Raw genomic sequence first — 14,204 nt, 5'->3', positions numbered from 1 at the left:
CTACGTGTCATTCGGTGGACAAACCCAACCAATCCTTTCAAAATGATAGCTGGCAACCAGAAGCCCAGCGAATTGCAAATGTTTTTTCATAACTTCCGTTCGCTAATTTGTCAGACTCTGCGTGTGTGGCTACCCAGGGAAAACGGCTAACTAGCAATGTTAACCCGCTAAACTTGGTAAATAGCCAATACAAAAAAAGCTGCTAAAGTTAGCTAGGAGGGGGTAGCTAGCAATCCTAAGTGCCAGTCCCGGATATTAGCATAACTACCTAGCTATACAAGTATTTTAACACATACACATGAGACCTAACAAACAATCTGCTAAAAGTCTACAGAGGCCATTGCCTACCTTTATTTATTGTATTTCTGTTGAAATTTGTCATCGTAGGCGGACCAACTAAAGCTAGCTGAGACTAGCTAGCTGATTCGCTAGCAATCACAAATGTACGGGGAGTACTGGCTACACTTAGCTTTGACACATTCATGCATTTACCAATATGATTGACAAATAACAATCTAGTATACTTGCGATTGATTACATTCATATCCTCTGGAAAAGCTATTTCAACATAATTTCTTGCATGGCGCTAATTCGTTGTACTTGCTATCCGTATACTGTTTCCCAGTTTAGGAAACAGACAGTCACATGAGCAGAGCCCAGATCGCAAAGAACACAGAGTGAACCGATGCGCTAAAACATGAATGAGATTGCTATTTGCCGGTGCCTCTATTTATTTAATAATTTTTACTAAAATGACTTGATTTGCAGTCAATTATCAAACATCCTAATGTAAAGAACTGACTTTTTTATTTGTACTATTATTTATATAAATTACATTTGAAATAAATGTATTTTGCTGAGGCTGCATGGAGGAGTCCCCCTTTCTGTCCAATGAGGTCATTTCTGGAGACTATAAGCACCGCTTTTGGCTCAAGAACACTACCAGAGGCAAAACTTCTTTATAGGCACACAGCCCATTTTTATTATCAAAAGATAAGAGGCAATGTAAAAGACAGCTCAAACAGAGACATGACTGAAATACATTTAATGTATTTTCTAGCCTGCATTTCATGTATTGCAATTTGTTCCTCTAGTCTAGACCCCTGTTACACCATTCAGTGCAGGACATAATTTTATAATTTAGAGTAGTGTTTCCCAAACTCGGCCTGCCAACCTCAAGGGGTGCACATTTCGGTTTTTTTTGCCCGAGCACTCGGCAGCTAATTCAAATAATCAAAGCTTGACGATTACTTGATTATTTGAATCAGCTGTGTAGTGCTATGGCAAAAAAAAAACGTGCACCCCTTGCGGTCCCAAGGACTTAGTTTGGGAAATTATGATTTAGAGACATCTGGGGAAATCATATTGTTTACTTAACTATGTTGTAGACAGGTCTATGCTGACATACTTATTTTGGATTTCTGTATAATAGTTTTGTAGACTGTTGGTTACAACAAATAACACATTATCACTTACAAAAGAGTCCTCATTATCACTTACAAAAGAGGGCTCTGCGAGTGTGGTGCCTGGAAAACAACCTCTCATTCAACGTCAACAAAACAAAGAAGATGATCGTGGACTTCAGGAAACAGCAGAGGGTGCACCCACCTATCTATATCGACGGGACTATAGTGGAGAAGGTGGAAAGTTCCTTAGCGTACACATCACTGACAAACTGAAATGGACCACCCACACAAACAGTGTGGTGAAGAAGGCACAACAGAGCCTCTTCAACCTCAGGAGGCTAAAGAAATTTGGCTTGTCATCTAAAACCCTCACAAACTTTTACAGATGCACAATTGAAAGCATCCTGTCAGGCGGTATCACAGCCTGGTACGGCAACTGCACCACCAGCAACCGCAAGACTCTCCAGAGGGTGGTGCGGTCTGCCCAACGCATTACCGGGGGCAAACTACCCGCCCTCCAGGACACCTACAGCACCCAATGTCACAGGAAGGACAAAAATATCATCAAGGACATCAACCACCCAAGCCACTGCCTGTTCACCCCGCTATCATCCAGAAGGTGAGGTCAGTATAGGTGCATCAAAGCTGGGGCCGAGAGACTGAAAAACAGCTTCTATCTCAAGGCCATCAGACTGTTAAATAGCCATCACTAGCACATTAGAGGCTGCTGCCTATAGGCATAGACTAGAAATCACTGGCCACTATAAGGAATGGAACACTAGTCACTTTAATAATGTACATATCGTACATTATTCATCTCATATGTATATTCTGTAGTCTATACTATTCTACGGTATCTTAGTCCGTTGCGCTCTGACATCGCTCGTCCATGTGTATATAGTCTTAATTGGGTATATGTGGGGTAATTTGTTAGATATTTTTTATTTTGTGGAGTATGGGTTTGTGATGAACTACCTATTGAGAAATGGAAGGATCGACCGCCATGTTTATTGTCAATACCCATCCTACCCCACCTACCCAATTAAGACTATATACACACGGACGAGCGATGTCAGAGCGCAACGGACTAGGATACCGTAGAATAGTATAGATGACGATGCCTGGTGAACATTGGCTAGCTGTGACATTAGGAGATGACAAAGGAGGTAGACAAATCTCAACTTCCCAGGCCTCTGGTAACTCTTGGCTTTGGAAAATTGGTTGTATAATTCAAACTTTTGTTATGCCTTTATATATCTGCAGACGCATTTATTGGGAAGAGTCAGGTAAACTCCACTGTGCTCCATGATGCACTCCCGTGTACACTCGAATGGAGAAGTTTTTATCATGCCTGAGGGTTTAAGTTATAACCCCCACTGCCTTCGCCACCTCTTCTTTTAATATCCAACTGTTAAACTTTTGTAGACAGTTTTTCCAATGGACCAACAGCCATTTTTTACCCTGTTCTCTCTTTTGATCCAGAATCTCCTCCACGTGAAAGACTTTGTCTTTACCCAGCTGTACCTTCTGGAGTTCCTTCTCATAAAAGGAACCCTCTATAAGCTCCCCATCATAATCTTTTAACGTGTAGACAGGGGGTATACGTGGTAACTGTGAACAGCTCATCGCTGTAACCTTGCTCATATTTTTTGTCGAAAACACCCCTCAATTTGGATATATATACGTACCAAGTCACCCACTATGAATTTAAAATCTATTTTTTTCTTACGCCGAAGGGGGAAACCATACATATTTTTAGACTTGAAAAGAGTTTTCAGAAGAGACCTTGGAGGGTTTCTACATACTATACACTTATGGTAGCTGTAGTTATAACCCTTTACTAAATCTTGAACTATATCCACATATCTATGGGTGTTGTGTGCTGTAAAGTATTTCCACATCCTTCCTTCAAAGTTCTGTTGAAGCGTTCAACCACTGAAGCTTTCAAATCCGAAACTGTAGCAAAATGTATGATATTGTGCTTCTTCATGAGTTTCTGAAAAGTATTACTAAAAAATTATTTACCGCCGTCAGTCTGCACATTCTTGTGTGCTCCTCCTTCCTCCAAGATAGAGTCAAAGGCCCGGGTCACCTCTGCCCCACTCTTCTTTTTTAAGACAATTTAAATTACTGTTTCATATACACGCCTACCAAACAGCAGATCCATAAGTTCACTACGAAAATTTCACAACTCTTTCAAATGATCAAACACTTTCCACAGTTCAACAAGGTCCCTACACATCAATCAGGAGGACAGCTTTATTGCAAACACATGCTTAACCCGAAACAGCTGCACTATCAGGTTACATAACCCCTCACTCGATAGTGTGTCAACATCCGGACAGGATGTACATAAATGGGCATAACCACGTGACATAAAATAGGTCCTCAATCACTTTTGGACACAAGCCTTCTACTATAATTCTTCTTGCATTGACCCTTTTCGGCACTAACTCTATTTGACTCTATGCACCCACACACTTACACATACTTATTACTTACACTGACACTGCAACACATACATTCACACATAACACAAACCCACAGGCACACACACTTCCACACTTACAGTTGAAGTCAGAAGTTTACATACACCTTCGCCAAATACATTTAAACTCATTTAAATCGAGTAAAAATTCACTGTCTTAGGTCAGTTAGGATCACCACTTTATTTTAAGAATGTGAAATGTCAGAATAATAGTAAAGAGAATGAATTATTTCAGCTTGTATTTCTTTCATCACATTCCCAGTTGGTCAGCAGTTTACATACACTCAATTAGTATTTGGTAGCATTGCCTTTAAATTGTTTAACTTGGGTCAAATGTTTCAGGTAGCCTTCCACAAGCTTCCCACAATAAGTTGGGTGAATTTTGGCCCATTCCTCCTGACAGAGCTGGTGTAACTCAGTCAGGTTTGTAGGCCTCCTTGCTCGCACACAGCTTTTCAGTTCCGCCCATACATTTTCTATGGGATTGAGGTCAATGCTTTGTGATGGCAAATCCAATACCTTGACTTTGTTGTCCTTAAGCCATTTTGCCACAACTTTGGAAGTATGCTTGGGGTCATTGTCCATTTGGAAGACCCATTTGCGACCAAGCTCTTTCACTTCCTGACTGATGTCTTGAGATGTTGCTTCAATATAAGCTCCGCCTTATCTCAGTTCATTGGTCACAATGGCAACACCCACCCGTAGCACGCGCTCCAGCAGGTGTATCTCACTGATCATCCCTAAAGCCAACACTTCTTTTGGCCGCCTTTCATTCCAGTTCTCTGCTCCCTGTGACTGGAACGAATTGCAAAAATCGCAGAAGTTGGAGACTTTTATCTCCCTCACCAACTTCAAACATCTGCTATCTGAGCAGCTAACCGATCGCTGCAGCTGTACATAGTCTATCGGTAAATAGCCCACCCATTTTTACCTACCTCATCCCCATACTGTTTTTATTTATTTACTTTTCTGCTCTTTTGCACACCAGTATCTCTACCTGTACATGACCATCTGATCATTTATCACTCCAGTGTTAATCTGCAAAATTGTAATTATTCGCCTACCTCCTCATGCCTTTTGCACACAATGTATATAGACTCCGTTTTTTTCTACTGTGTTATTGACTTGTTAATTGTTTACTCCATGTGTAACTCTGTGTTGTCTGTTTACACTGCTATGCTTTATCTTGGCCAGGTCGCAGTTGCAAATGAGAATTTGTTCTCAACTAGCCTACCTGGTTAAATAAAGGTGAAATAAAATGTAAAAAAAAAATATATCCACATAATTTTCCTGCCTCATGATGCCATCTATTTTTTTACTGCTAAAAAACATTTTCTAAATTAGTCCAAACTCCCTTATTCTACCTCTCGGAAGTGTGAGGATTGAAAATATGCTTGGCCTATCATGAGGGTGTCTGTGTATGTTAAAAGCAACATTTTGCAACATATGGTGTGACTAGCGGAAAGGCTGTGGCTGGCCTTGGGTGTAGGCAGCTATCATGAATTGTTGGGGGCACATACAGAACATAGGGTAGGGAACAAACAGTCTTTTGTTAGATAACAGGAGCCAGGTGTGTGATAACTGTATATTCTACACAACTACAACGACTGACCGCTGAAGTGCCTAGGGGGCTGGGACCAGCTCGTGCGCCAACAATCAAAGATAGGCTGGGTGAGTTTAAACCACGCCCAGTCTACTCTGACAGGCCAGCTCGGAAGCAGGAACTACTTCTGTCAGAGTATATTATAATAACTTTGTCAGGAACAAGTCAGTTCTCTGTTCTACCCTGCGTGGTGTTACTGCGAACCCGTATATAAGAAAATTGCATTTACCACTTATTGCTTATCTAATAAAAAGTACATAGTATACAATCGGTGACTCAATGTCATATTTATCCTGATACCAGATTCGATTGACGCAACCCTTAACAGAAGAGTTACCAGATCATGAAGTTAGCCCACTAACTAGAATTCTCACTCCAGGATCCCAATCTAGTCACATTTGTATCAAAACAAAAACACAAAATGAAATCAGCAATACATAAATCACAATCCATTTGAGGTAACTGTCATCCCTTATTAACATATATTTTCCATTCTATAAGCAGACTGAACATAGTATCACTGTATAAGTACCCAAAGACCAGGACCTCAGGGAACTGGTCATTTTCCCCTTTCAAACATGTGATTTAAAAAAAACATGTTGAATCAAAAAATAAAAGCCTGCGTTGGTTTTGCGTATATCAGATACATGGGGACCTATTTTGACTCGCCATGTGCGTTGGCTCAGGAAGTCCAACAGCCTCAAAACCAGCCCCTCATCTAACGAGAAGTCCCGAATGAGCCTCTGTGCCAGAATGTAAGGCTGGATGGATTGTGTTGAAGGCAGAAGAAAAGTCAACAAACAGAACCCTGACATGGGATTTAGCCCCCTCTAGATGTCTATAGACCATGTTAAGGAGGTTAAGAATGGCATCATCAACTCCTCTGCTAGGCTGATAGGCAAACTGAAATGGGTCGAAAAGCTTCTGGGTGATACTGAGAATATGACTTTTCACAATTTTCTCAAGGCATTGCATTACTAAGGATGTCAAGGCGACAGGGCGGTAGTCATTCAGCACAGAGGGATTGGATGCTTTAGGAATTGGTATAATTATTGATTTTTTCCACAATACTGGCACGTGTTGCTGGTCGAAGGAGGATTTGAAAATGTCTATAAAAACACCAGCCAATTTGTTCAGCACAGTGCTTTAACACGTCCACTTATTTTTGCCTGTGCTTTTGTATGTGTTACATCCCCTGAACAACTTTAAAACATCAGATTAACAACAACTCTCTCAAACATTTGTAATGATGCGTCCATTTGTTTTACCTCTGACACAAAGTTGTCTGATTCAAATCTTGAGAAGAAAACATTCAGTTCATTAGCCATGTGTTGGCCCTCATATCCCCCAAGGTCAGCACTGGTTTTTCCCATGCCTATGTGGGGGGCACTATAGCCATGGATTTAATCCCTTGCCAGGCCACCCTTGCATTTCCTGAGGAGAGGGTCCTCTCCACCCTTTGCTTGTATGCCTCCTTGTCCACCAGTATCTGTATTTTTATCTCACTTTGTACATCTCAGCCTGTCTATCACCCTCAGCATAAACTGCCCTCTTCCTATCAAGTAGTGATTTTCGATGTTGAGAGGAGGGGTCAGGAGACAGTGACTTTTATTCAAGTAATTTTATTACTGTAATCTGTCTACATTTTAAAAGGACATTTATTTTGATTTAAATAGTGCCTGATGAAATTTCTTTCATACAAGTATGGACTAATGACCAAGGGAGTCTCTTACTAGGTTTATAGTCATGTGTTGCGCACATTTTAAGTCTATAAGACTTGACCTCTACCTCAAATATTTGTGAACACTCTTCATATTTACAAACATGGTGGTGGCTGCATCCTGTTATGGGTATGCTTGTCACCAGCAAGGGAGTTTTTTTAGGAGAAAAAGAAATGGAATAGAGCAAAGCACAGGCAAAATCCTAGAGGAAAACCTGATTCAGTCTGCTTTCCCACAGACACTGGAAGACAATTTCCCCTATCAGCAGGACAATGACCTAAAACACAAGGCCAAATATACACTGGAGTTGCTAACCAAGACGACGTTGAATGTTCCTGAGTGACCTACTTACAGTTTTGACTTAAATCAGCTTGATTATCTATGGCTGTTGTGTAACACTGAGATTTACCCAGAAAGAATCACATCTGTAATCACTGCCAAAGGTTACTCTAACATGTATTCACTTGAATACTTGCATACATTTGTAATTTCTGTATTTTATTTTCAATGCATCTGCTACAAATTCTAAAAACATGTCACTGCCATTATCGGGTATTGTGTTTGTAGAAGGGTGAGAAAAAACAACATGAAATCAATTTTGATATCAGGCTGTAACAACAAAATGTGGAATAAGGGTTATGAATACATCTATAAAGTTGATTACCTGAGCTCTACACTTTCACTGGTGTTATGAAATGGTTTAACACTGATATAATTGATAGATAGTGAAATGCTCTCAGGCATTTCCTAAACTGTTTTGCCTTGCCTTGCAGAAATATATATTTTTTAATCTAGTGGTTACCGGTATGTTGCTGCCTGGAGACGCCTGGTTAAATGTTTTGGTTTCCAGGGGCTCAAGTTCTCTGTCACTGCGACAGATTTTCATCATATTGATTCTTAAAAATATATAAATTGAAAAGGGCTGGAATTGGTCAAACTTTCAGTTTAATACATGCACAAAAGATCATTACAGTACTCTTTTCCAACAACAACAACATGATGGTCATAACTTTTTTTTACATGAAAGGGGAGGTTAACTTGGCTCCGCAGACAATCAATCTGAGATTGAGTGATTTTCTTTGCTTTAACTCCTGGGTTTCACTCTTTCCCCTCTCTCTGCCTTCCCAGCGGGGCTTCTTCAACAGGCAGGAGGATGAGGAGGAGCAAGTAGCTATCGGGAAGATGCCAGAAGAGCTGTAACCATGGCGAGTGTGGACCTGCTTCAGCCCCATCTCTCAGGGACCCCCAGCACACCCCAGACATGAGAATGTGGGTGCCAGCTCGGTGCCCTTATCCCACTTTGCCATTGGCCAAAAAGCACACCAGTCTTGCTGTGCTGAGCCCTTCCACTCGAGAGTCATGATTCGTTTTTCTGAGTGACTCATTTGTTAGAACTGCTGGCCACAATGAATTCTACAGCAGGATCAATACACGCTCCTCCAGGGATCTGCTCCCACCAACAACAACTGTCTGTCATATGTGCACAGGCTAAATAGATCATGGTGCAGACAGTAAAGATAAGGAAAAGACATCTTAAGAACTGATCATTGATTGCATGGTGCAATAATTAATTCAATTAATCGATAATTGAATGGTATGACAGAAATTAATTGATAATTGAATGTTACGACAGTTTTGTCCCATACGGCAGCACACAATTGGCTCAGCGTTGTCCGGGTTAGGGGAGGGTTTGGCCAGAGGGGCTTTACTTGGCTCATCGCACTCTAGCAGCTCCATGTGGCAGGCCAGGTGCATGCAGGATGACTTCATTTGTCAGTAAGATGGTGTTGTTTCCTCCAACACATTGGTGCAGCTGGCTTACGGGTTAAACTGGCAGGTGTTGTTTCAGAGGAGGCATGACTCGACCTTCACCTCTCCCAAGCCCATTGGGGAGTTGCAGCAATGAGACAAGATCGTAATTTGATATCACGAAATTGGGAAGAAAAAGGGAGGTAAAAAATACATTTAAAAATAAAATACTCCAAAATAGGGCACCTTGACTACAATATCCATCAGAAAAGATCTACCAGTGTTATGGCACATTCCATCATATCCCATGAAATTGAAAAATCCTAACAATTGAGCAATATCTGTATAACAACAGGGTAAATTGGCCAGATTCCATATGAAATGATAGCTGTGTGTGTGTTTGTGTGGAATTATCAGTTAAGATTTAAGCCCACTGTTACTCTGACTCAATCCAGAAGCCATCTGTATGCGTGACATTTGGGTCATTGCATGCGACATTGGACCAATTTTGATACTACCCTCTTGGATGTCAGAAAATGTTACATTTACATGACATTTTTTGGACCAATGTTAAAACATTTGGTATTGGCATTTCTGACAAACGTAAACTGATGAAGGAACAGAGTTAAACTGTCTTTAGGCTAATTTGCACAAAATACAAATACATACAATCTCCACTCAAGCCCCCCAAAATAAAAACATACGGTCACACGGTTAAGTAAAATCTGTTCAAATCAATATAGCATTTTCAGTTGTACAACACCACACTATGATTTACTTGGATGAAAATCTTGAATCGAATCACCTTTCATTCTCAGCTTTAATCTCTGATCATCTGATTCGAACACACAAAATGACAGACATTAGAATCGTTAGTTTAGGACAAAGGACAGGTTGCAAGCATGAGTGGAAAAGCCTAGGCTAAAAGCCAACATTTAACACTGTCACGAACAATCCACAGTCCCTCTCATTCACTTAGCATGTGTACCCACACACAAACACAAGACAGAGAATGGAAGACATGCTCAAACATCAATACCAGCAGCATCCATTTAAAAACGGTCATTATGTGGCAATGCTCAACCAAAGCCGTGGAGTCTCCACACACAGAAGCCAAGCAAGTCAGGAGGGCCAACAACCCAAGTGTTGGTGACTTGGTTACAAGGGATATCTAGGCCTAATTATTCCAAAATATAAAATAAGGCACATCTTTACCAGTCAGTGTTCATGTAAAAGAAAGCTCATTATACATTTTTAAGTACAAAACAAAATCACACACACCTCTTAAATAAACTTTTTTTTAAATATTGGTTATGAAAAAACAAACTCTTAAGTATTTCAACTACTACCTTCTCATCTCTTCTCTCACAGACACACATTCACTTGCTCAAACAACGGGCCTTAATAATCACTGCAAACAACACCACTTCAACAGGCAACCTGCAAAATTAATAAAAAATGAATCAATTGAGTAATGCTGCTTTTCATGGTTGCGAACCTAGCTGGAAGTCTGGGACAATTGGGTCCATGCATTAAAGCAGCCAAAAGGTGCTGCTGTTGTCACCATTGTGTGGATGCTTGGCTTTGCCAGGTATTCTCTTTGGAAGACTTTGGGAAAGTGAAAGCTCAAAGTTGGCTGACAATGTCCTCATTCTCTTCTGCTAGTGACACCCACTGTGTCACAATGACAGCCACAGACCGTAACACTTCAGTGGGAGAGATATGGGAGATGCTGCTGGTACTTGTGATTCATACTTAAAACAGAAAAAAGGAACCATTGTTTTAAAAAACAAAATGCATCCGACTATTCCTAATCATCATCATCAGCAGCAAGCACCATTTTGATTTGATAGAAAATTAAAACAAAACATTTTTTTTTTTAAATCACAAGAACACAAGTTTTCTAATGGTTTAAAAAGCCTCCTTGGCCAGGTGGATCAGTGGAACTCCACAAACTCCTCCAGGGTCTTAGGGATCTGGTTGCGGAAGGTGATTTGGTGATGGCGCACGACACGTGCCGCCAGGCACTTGAGGCTCATCTTCATCTGGGTCTTAAGCAGGATCTCCGACACACCTGTGGTGCTCTTGTCCAGTGGCGTCTTCTTCTGCTTGTTGGTCATGTCAGTGTGGGCGCCAGCCTCCACCAGGCTGATGATGATGGCGTGCAGTGTCAGGAAGTCGCTGATAGGCCGGTTGTACTGGACGATGATGTGCAGAGGACTGTTGCCCTCGTGGTCCACCGCGTTCACTTGCGCACCGCAGTCCAGCAGCAGCTTGGTGACCTGAGCATTGGGGAAGCTGCACACGTCGTTGGTGTGGAAGTCGTCCACAGGCGTGCTAGAGCTGATGGCCAGGTGCAACAGGGACAAGCCCTCCCGTGAACGCGGGTCCAGCTGGATCAGGTTGTATATCTGCTCGTTGACATGGGCACGTGCCTCCTCGCCGCACACAGTCTTGGTGCTGATACACACCAGGTAGAGGAAGGTGAACATATTGGACTCGTAGTTGTCCATGGCCGTGTGCAGCTCTGCCTCAGGCGCCGCCTCCACCCTTGCGATGTTCCTCTGGATCTCCAGCACGCTGCAGTGTAACACCTGCTCCACTGGCTCCGCCCCCACCGGCTCCTTCAGGTGCACCATCTGGGAGAAGACCTGGGCGAACCGCAACAGGTCCTTGTGCGTGTTGCGGTTGCCCTTCTGACGCAGGTGCAGCGCGTGCAGCCATAGCTTGATGCACTGGCCGAACTCCATATTGTCGGCGTACACAGCTCCCCGGTAGATGATGGGGTGCGACACGTCAATGTTATCCGATCCCAGAATACGCTCACGCACCATCAGGCCCTCCATGTGCAGCGCGTTGCGGTCTGCCCGGATTGCCTCTAACTCCTGCAGGGTGCGGCACTCGCCCCGGCCGCTGTAGGCCTCGATGGGCGGAAGTAGCTCCTTGGCGATGAGGCTGACGGGATCGCGGTGGCGCTCCAGCATGGCCAGGTACAGGTAGTGATAGGTCTTGAGGATGTCATAGTTCTCCCGGTCGTTGGCGAACGAGGCACCCAGCAGCTCAAGGGCCTCGATGCGGCTGTGCGGGCCACAGTCGGCATGAGACAGCAGCAGCTCCACCACCTCCGCCTTGCAGCTCTCCGCCGCCACCTTGATCGGTGTCATGCCGTGGCCGTTCACCACCATGGCAGCCTGGCAGCGCACCAGCTCCTTAACGATGTCCAGGTGGCCCGCCTCAGCAGCAAAGTGCAGGGCGGTGGCCCCACAGTGGGCCTTGGAGTTAGGGTCAGCTCCATGCTCCAGCAGGAAGCCCACTACGTCCGTATGGCCCTTGTAGGCAGCAATCATCAGGCAGGTGTTGTCATACTTGTTGGCGATGCCGATTTTGGCCTGGTGGTCCACCAGGTATTTCACAATGTCCAGACACCCGTCAAAGCAGGCTGCCCTCAGGGGGGTGGAGTTGGTGACAGTGGTGTGGTTGACTTTGGCCTGGTGGCACACCAACTGGCGGACTACCTCAAAGTGTCCTGCGCCAGCCGCACACCACAGAGCAGTGGCCCCATCAATGACATACCTGAAGGAGAGAGGAGATGGGTAGAATTAATCAATCATCAAATGCACATGGAAGTGTATTAAAGACCTTAATTTCCCACAATTATACCAACATAAATAAAGTGCAAATACACACAATTGACAACACACAATTGAATTTGAGGAGTTGGTGTGCTGCCAGGCTACCATGGTGGTGAACAGATAGAATTATTAAATTCATGAATACTAACCCGTCAAATCTGACTGTGCCAGTTTGTTCAGTATCCACCCTGTAGTGATCCAGCAGCAGCCTCACAACTTTGTCATGTCCGTTTCGAGCTGCGATGATGAGAGGAGTTGACCTTTGGCCGGCGAGGTGGGTCACATAACTCAGTAGATATCGTGTCTCTGGCTTGGAGTGGTTGAGCAGCAAGGCGGCCAGCGTCAGGACTCGGCCCTCAGCGGCCGCTTTGTAGACGTACCCGGCAAGCGACTCCATCCAAGCCTAGCAGGTCGCCGGCACCTCCGCCTTCTTCGCAAGTGTCGCCCACTAGATGCACTCCAACGCAGCCCGCCTCCCATTAAAATACCGAAACAATCTCCAGTGCTCACATGAAAAACTCAATTGAGCGTGGTTGATAACTCGTTTATTAACTAAAACCCATTCTTCCACAGCACCTAAAAAGACAACGAGTCGCATGAAAACTACTTCGTATTATTTGTCTGTACTAACTTTTGGGTTCGATTTGCAACTTTGTCCTATATTTGGTGGCACCGAGCTAACGCATAAACTGAGGTTCGCTAACGTTATCTAAGCAAGCAAACGTTCAAAACCGTGTAAGTAGCTAGTTATGTATCATACCAAAGATTTGATAATACTTGGAAGAGAGAGCAGTAAACGTCTTGCTGTTTCATCGCTTTTCTTGAATTCCTCCTCTTTAAACACTTTGAAGCAGGCGAGATCAATGCAGAATTTGCTCGGATATATCCCACCAATGTGAATGTTTTGAGACCAGAGCAAGGCTACCTTTAATACCTTTAACCTTTACCATCCAAGTTACTTGCCGGAAGTGATTTTTCAACTCCCAAAATGCCTCCGAATAGAAACCGATAGCTACAATGTGAATGAGGCCGGGGATGCACAGAATTCTTTAACCAAAGATGTTAAATAAATACAGAGATATCAACGTATTAAGCACCATCCAGCAGACTGTCGACTAATCGCGTTGAAGTTGTTAGGCTGAGTCGACAAACCTGCCTATTTTCCTCAAAAGTACATAATGTCACGATTACAAAGCTATACGATATTACAGACAAATTAATTATATCACGTCTCAAAATATTTGTAATGTACTTCTTATTCATGAAATTACATGCCAATGTTGGGTTTTTGAGCTAGCGACCAATTGACTCCCATTCACTCCTTAAAAGGAGCGCTGTCCTTGTCCCAGATTCACCCAAAATGCACTGCGCGGCCCATTACCGACGCACGGGCAACGTACACAATGGGCACTAATACTATTCCAATTGAGTTTTCCATCTCCTCAAAAGTATCTCTGCTTCTTCACAGGGCTTGTTTGAGTGGTAAGGCTGAAGCAACCGACTGCAGAGGAAAGTGGAGGAGTAAAATCGGAGGATGTGCATCTGCGACAGCCGGAAGTTGGACACTGTTGTGATGTGGTTTTCCAACAGCAAGGCTCATTACTA

General features: G+C 43.2%; 1 protein-coding gene across 1 annotated transcript; it reads right to left on the bottom strand.

Annotated features, from left to right (window-relative positions):
* Positions 1-8,146: 8,146 nt before the first annotated feature.
* Positions 8,147-13,890, bottom strand: LOC135524044 (protein fem-1 homolog B-like). Its single transcript, XM_064951184.1, has 2 exons — positions 12,749-13,890; positions 8,147-12,540 (listed from the first exon to the last, which is right to left on the bottom strand). The coding sequence occupies exons 1-2, from the start codon at positions 12,994-12,996 to the stop codon at positions 10,905-10,907; spliced, it is 1,884 nt and encodes a 627-aa protein (XP_064807256.1). The 5' UTR covers positions 12,997-13,890; the 3' UTR covers positions 8,147-10,904.
* Between the last annotated feature and the right edge of the window lie 314 nt (positions 13,891-14,204).

Source organism: Oncorhynchus masou, chromosome 31 (assembly GCF_036934945.1).
Source record: "Oncorhynchus masou masou isolate Uvic2021 chromosome 31, UVic_Omas_1.1, whole genome shotgun sequence".
NCBI classification, from domain to species: domain Eukaryota; kingdom Metazoa; phylum Chordata; class Actinopteri; order Salmoniformes; family Salmonidae; genus Oncorhynchus; species Oncorhynchus masou.
Note: the sequence above shows the minus strand (reverse complement) of the source record. Positions and strands in the feature narration are given on the sequence as shown.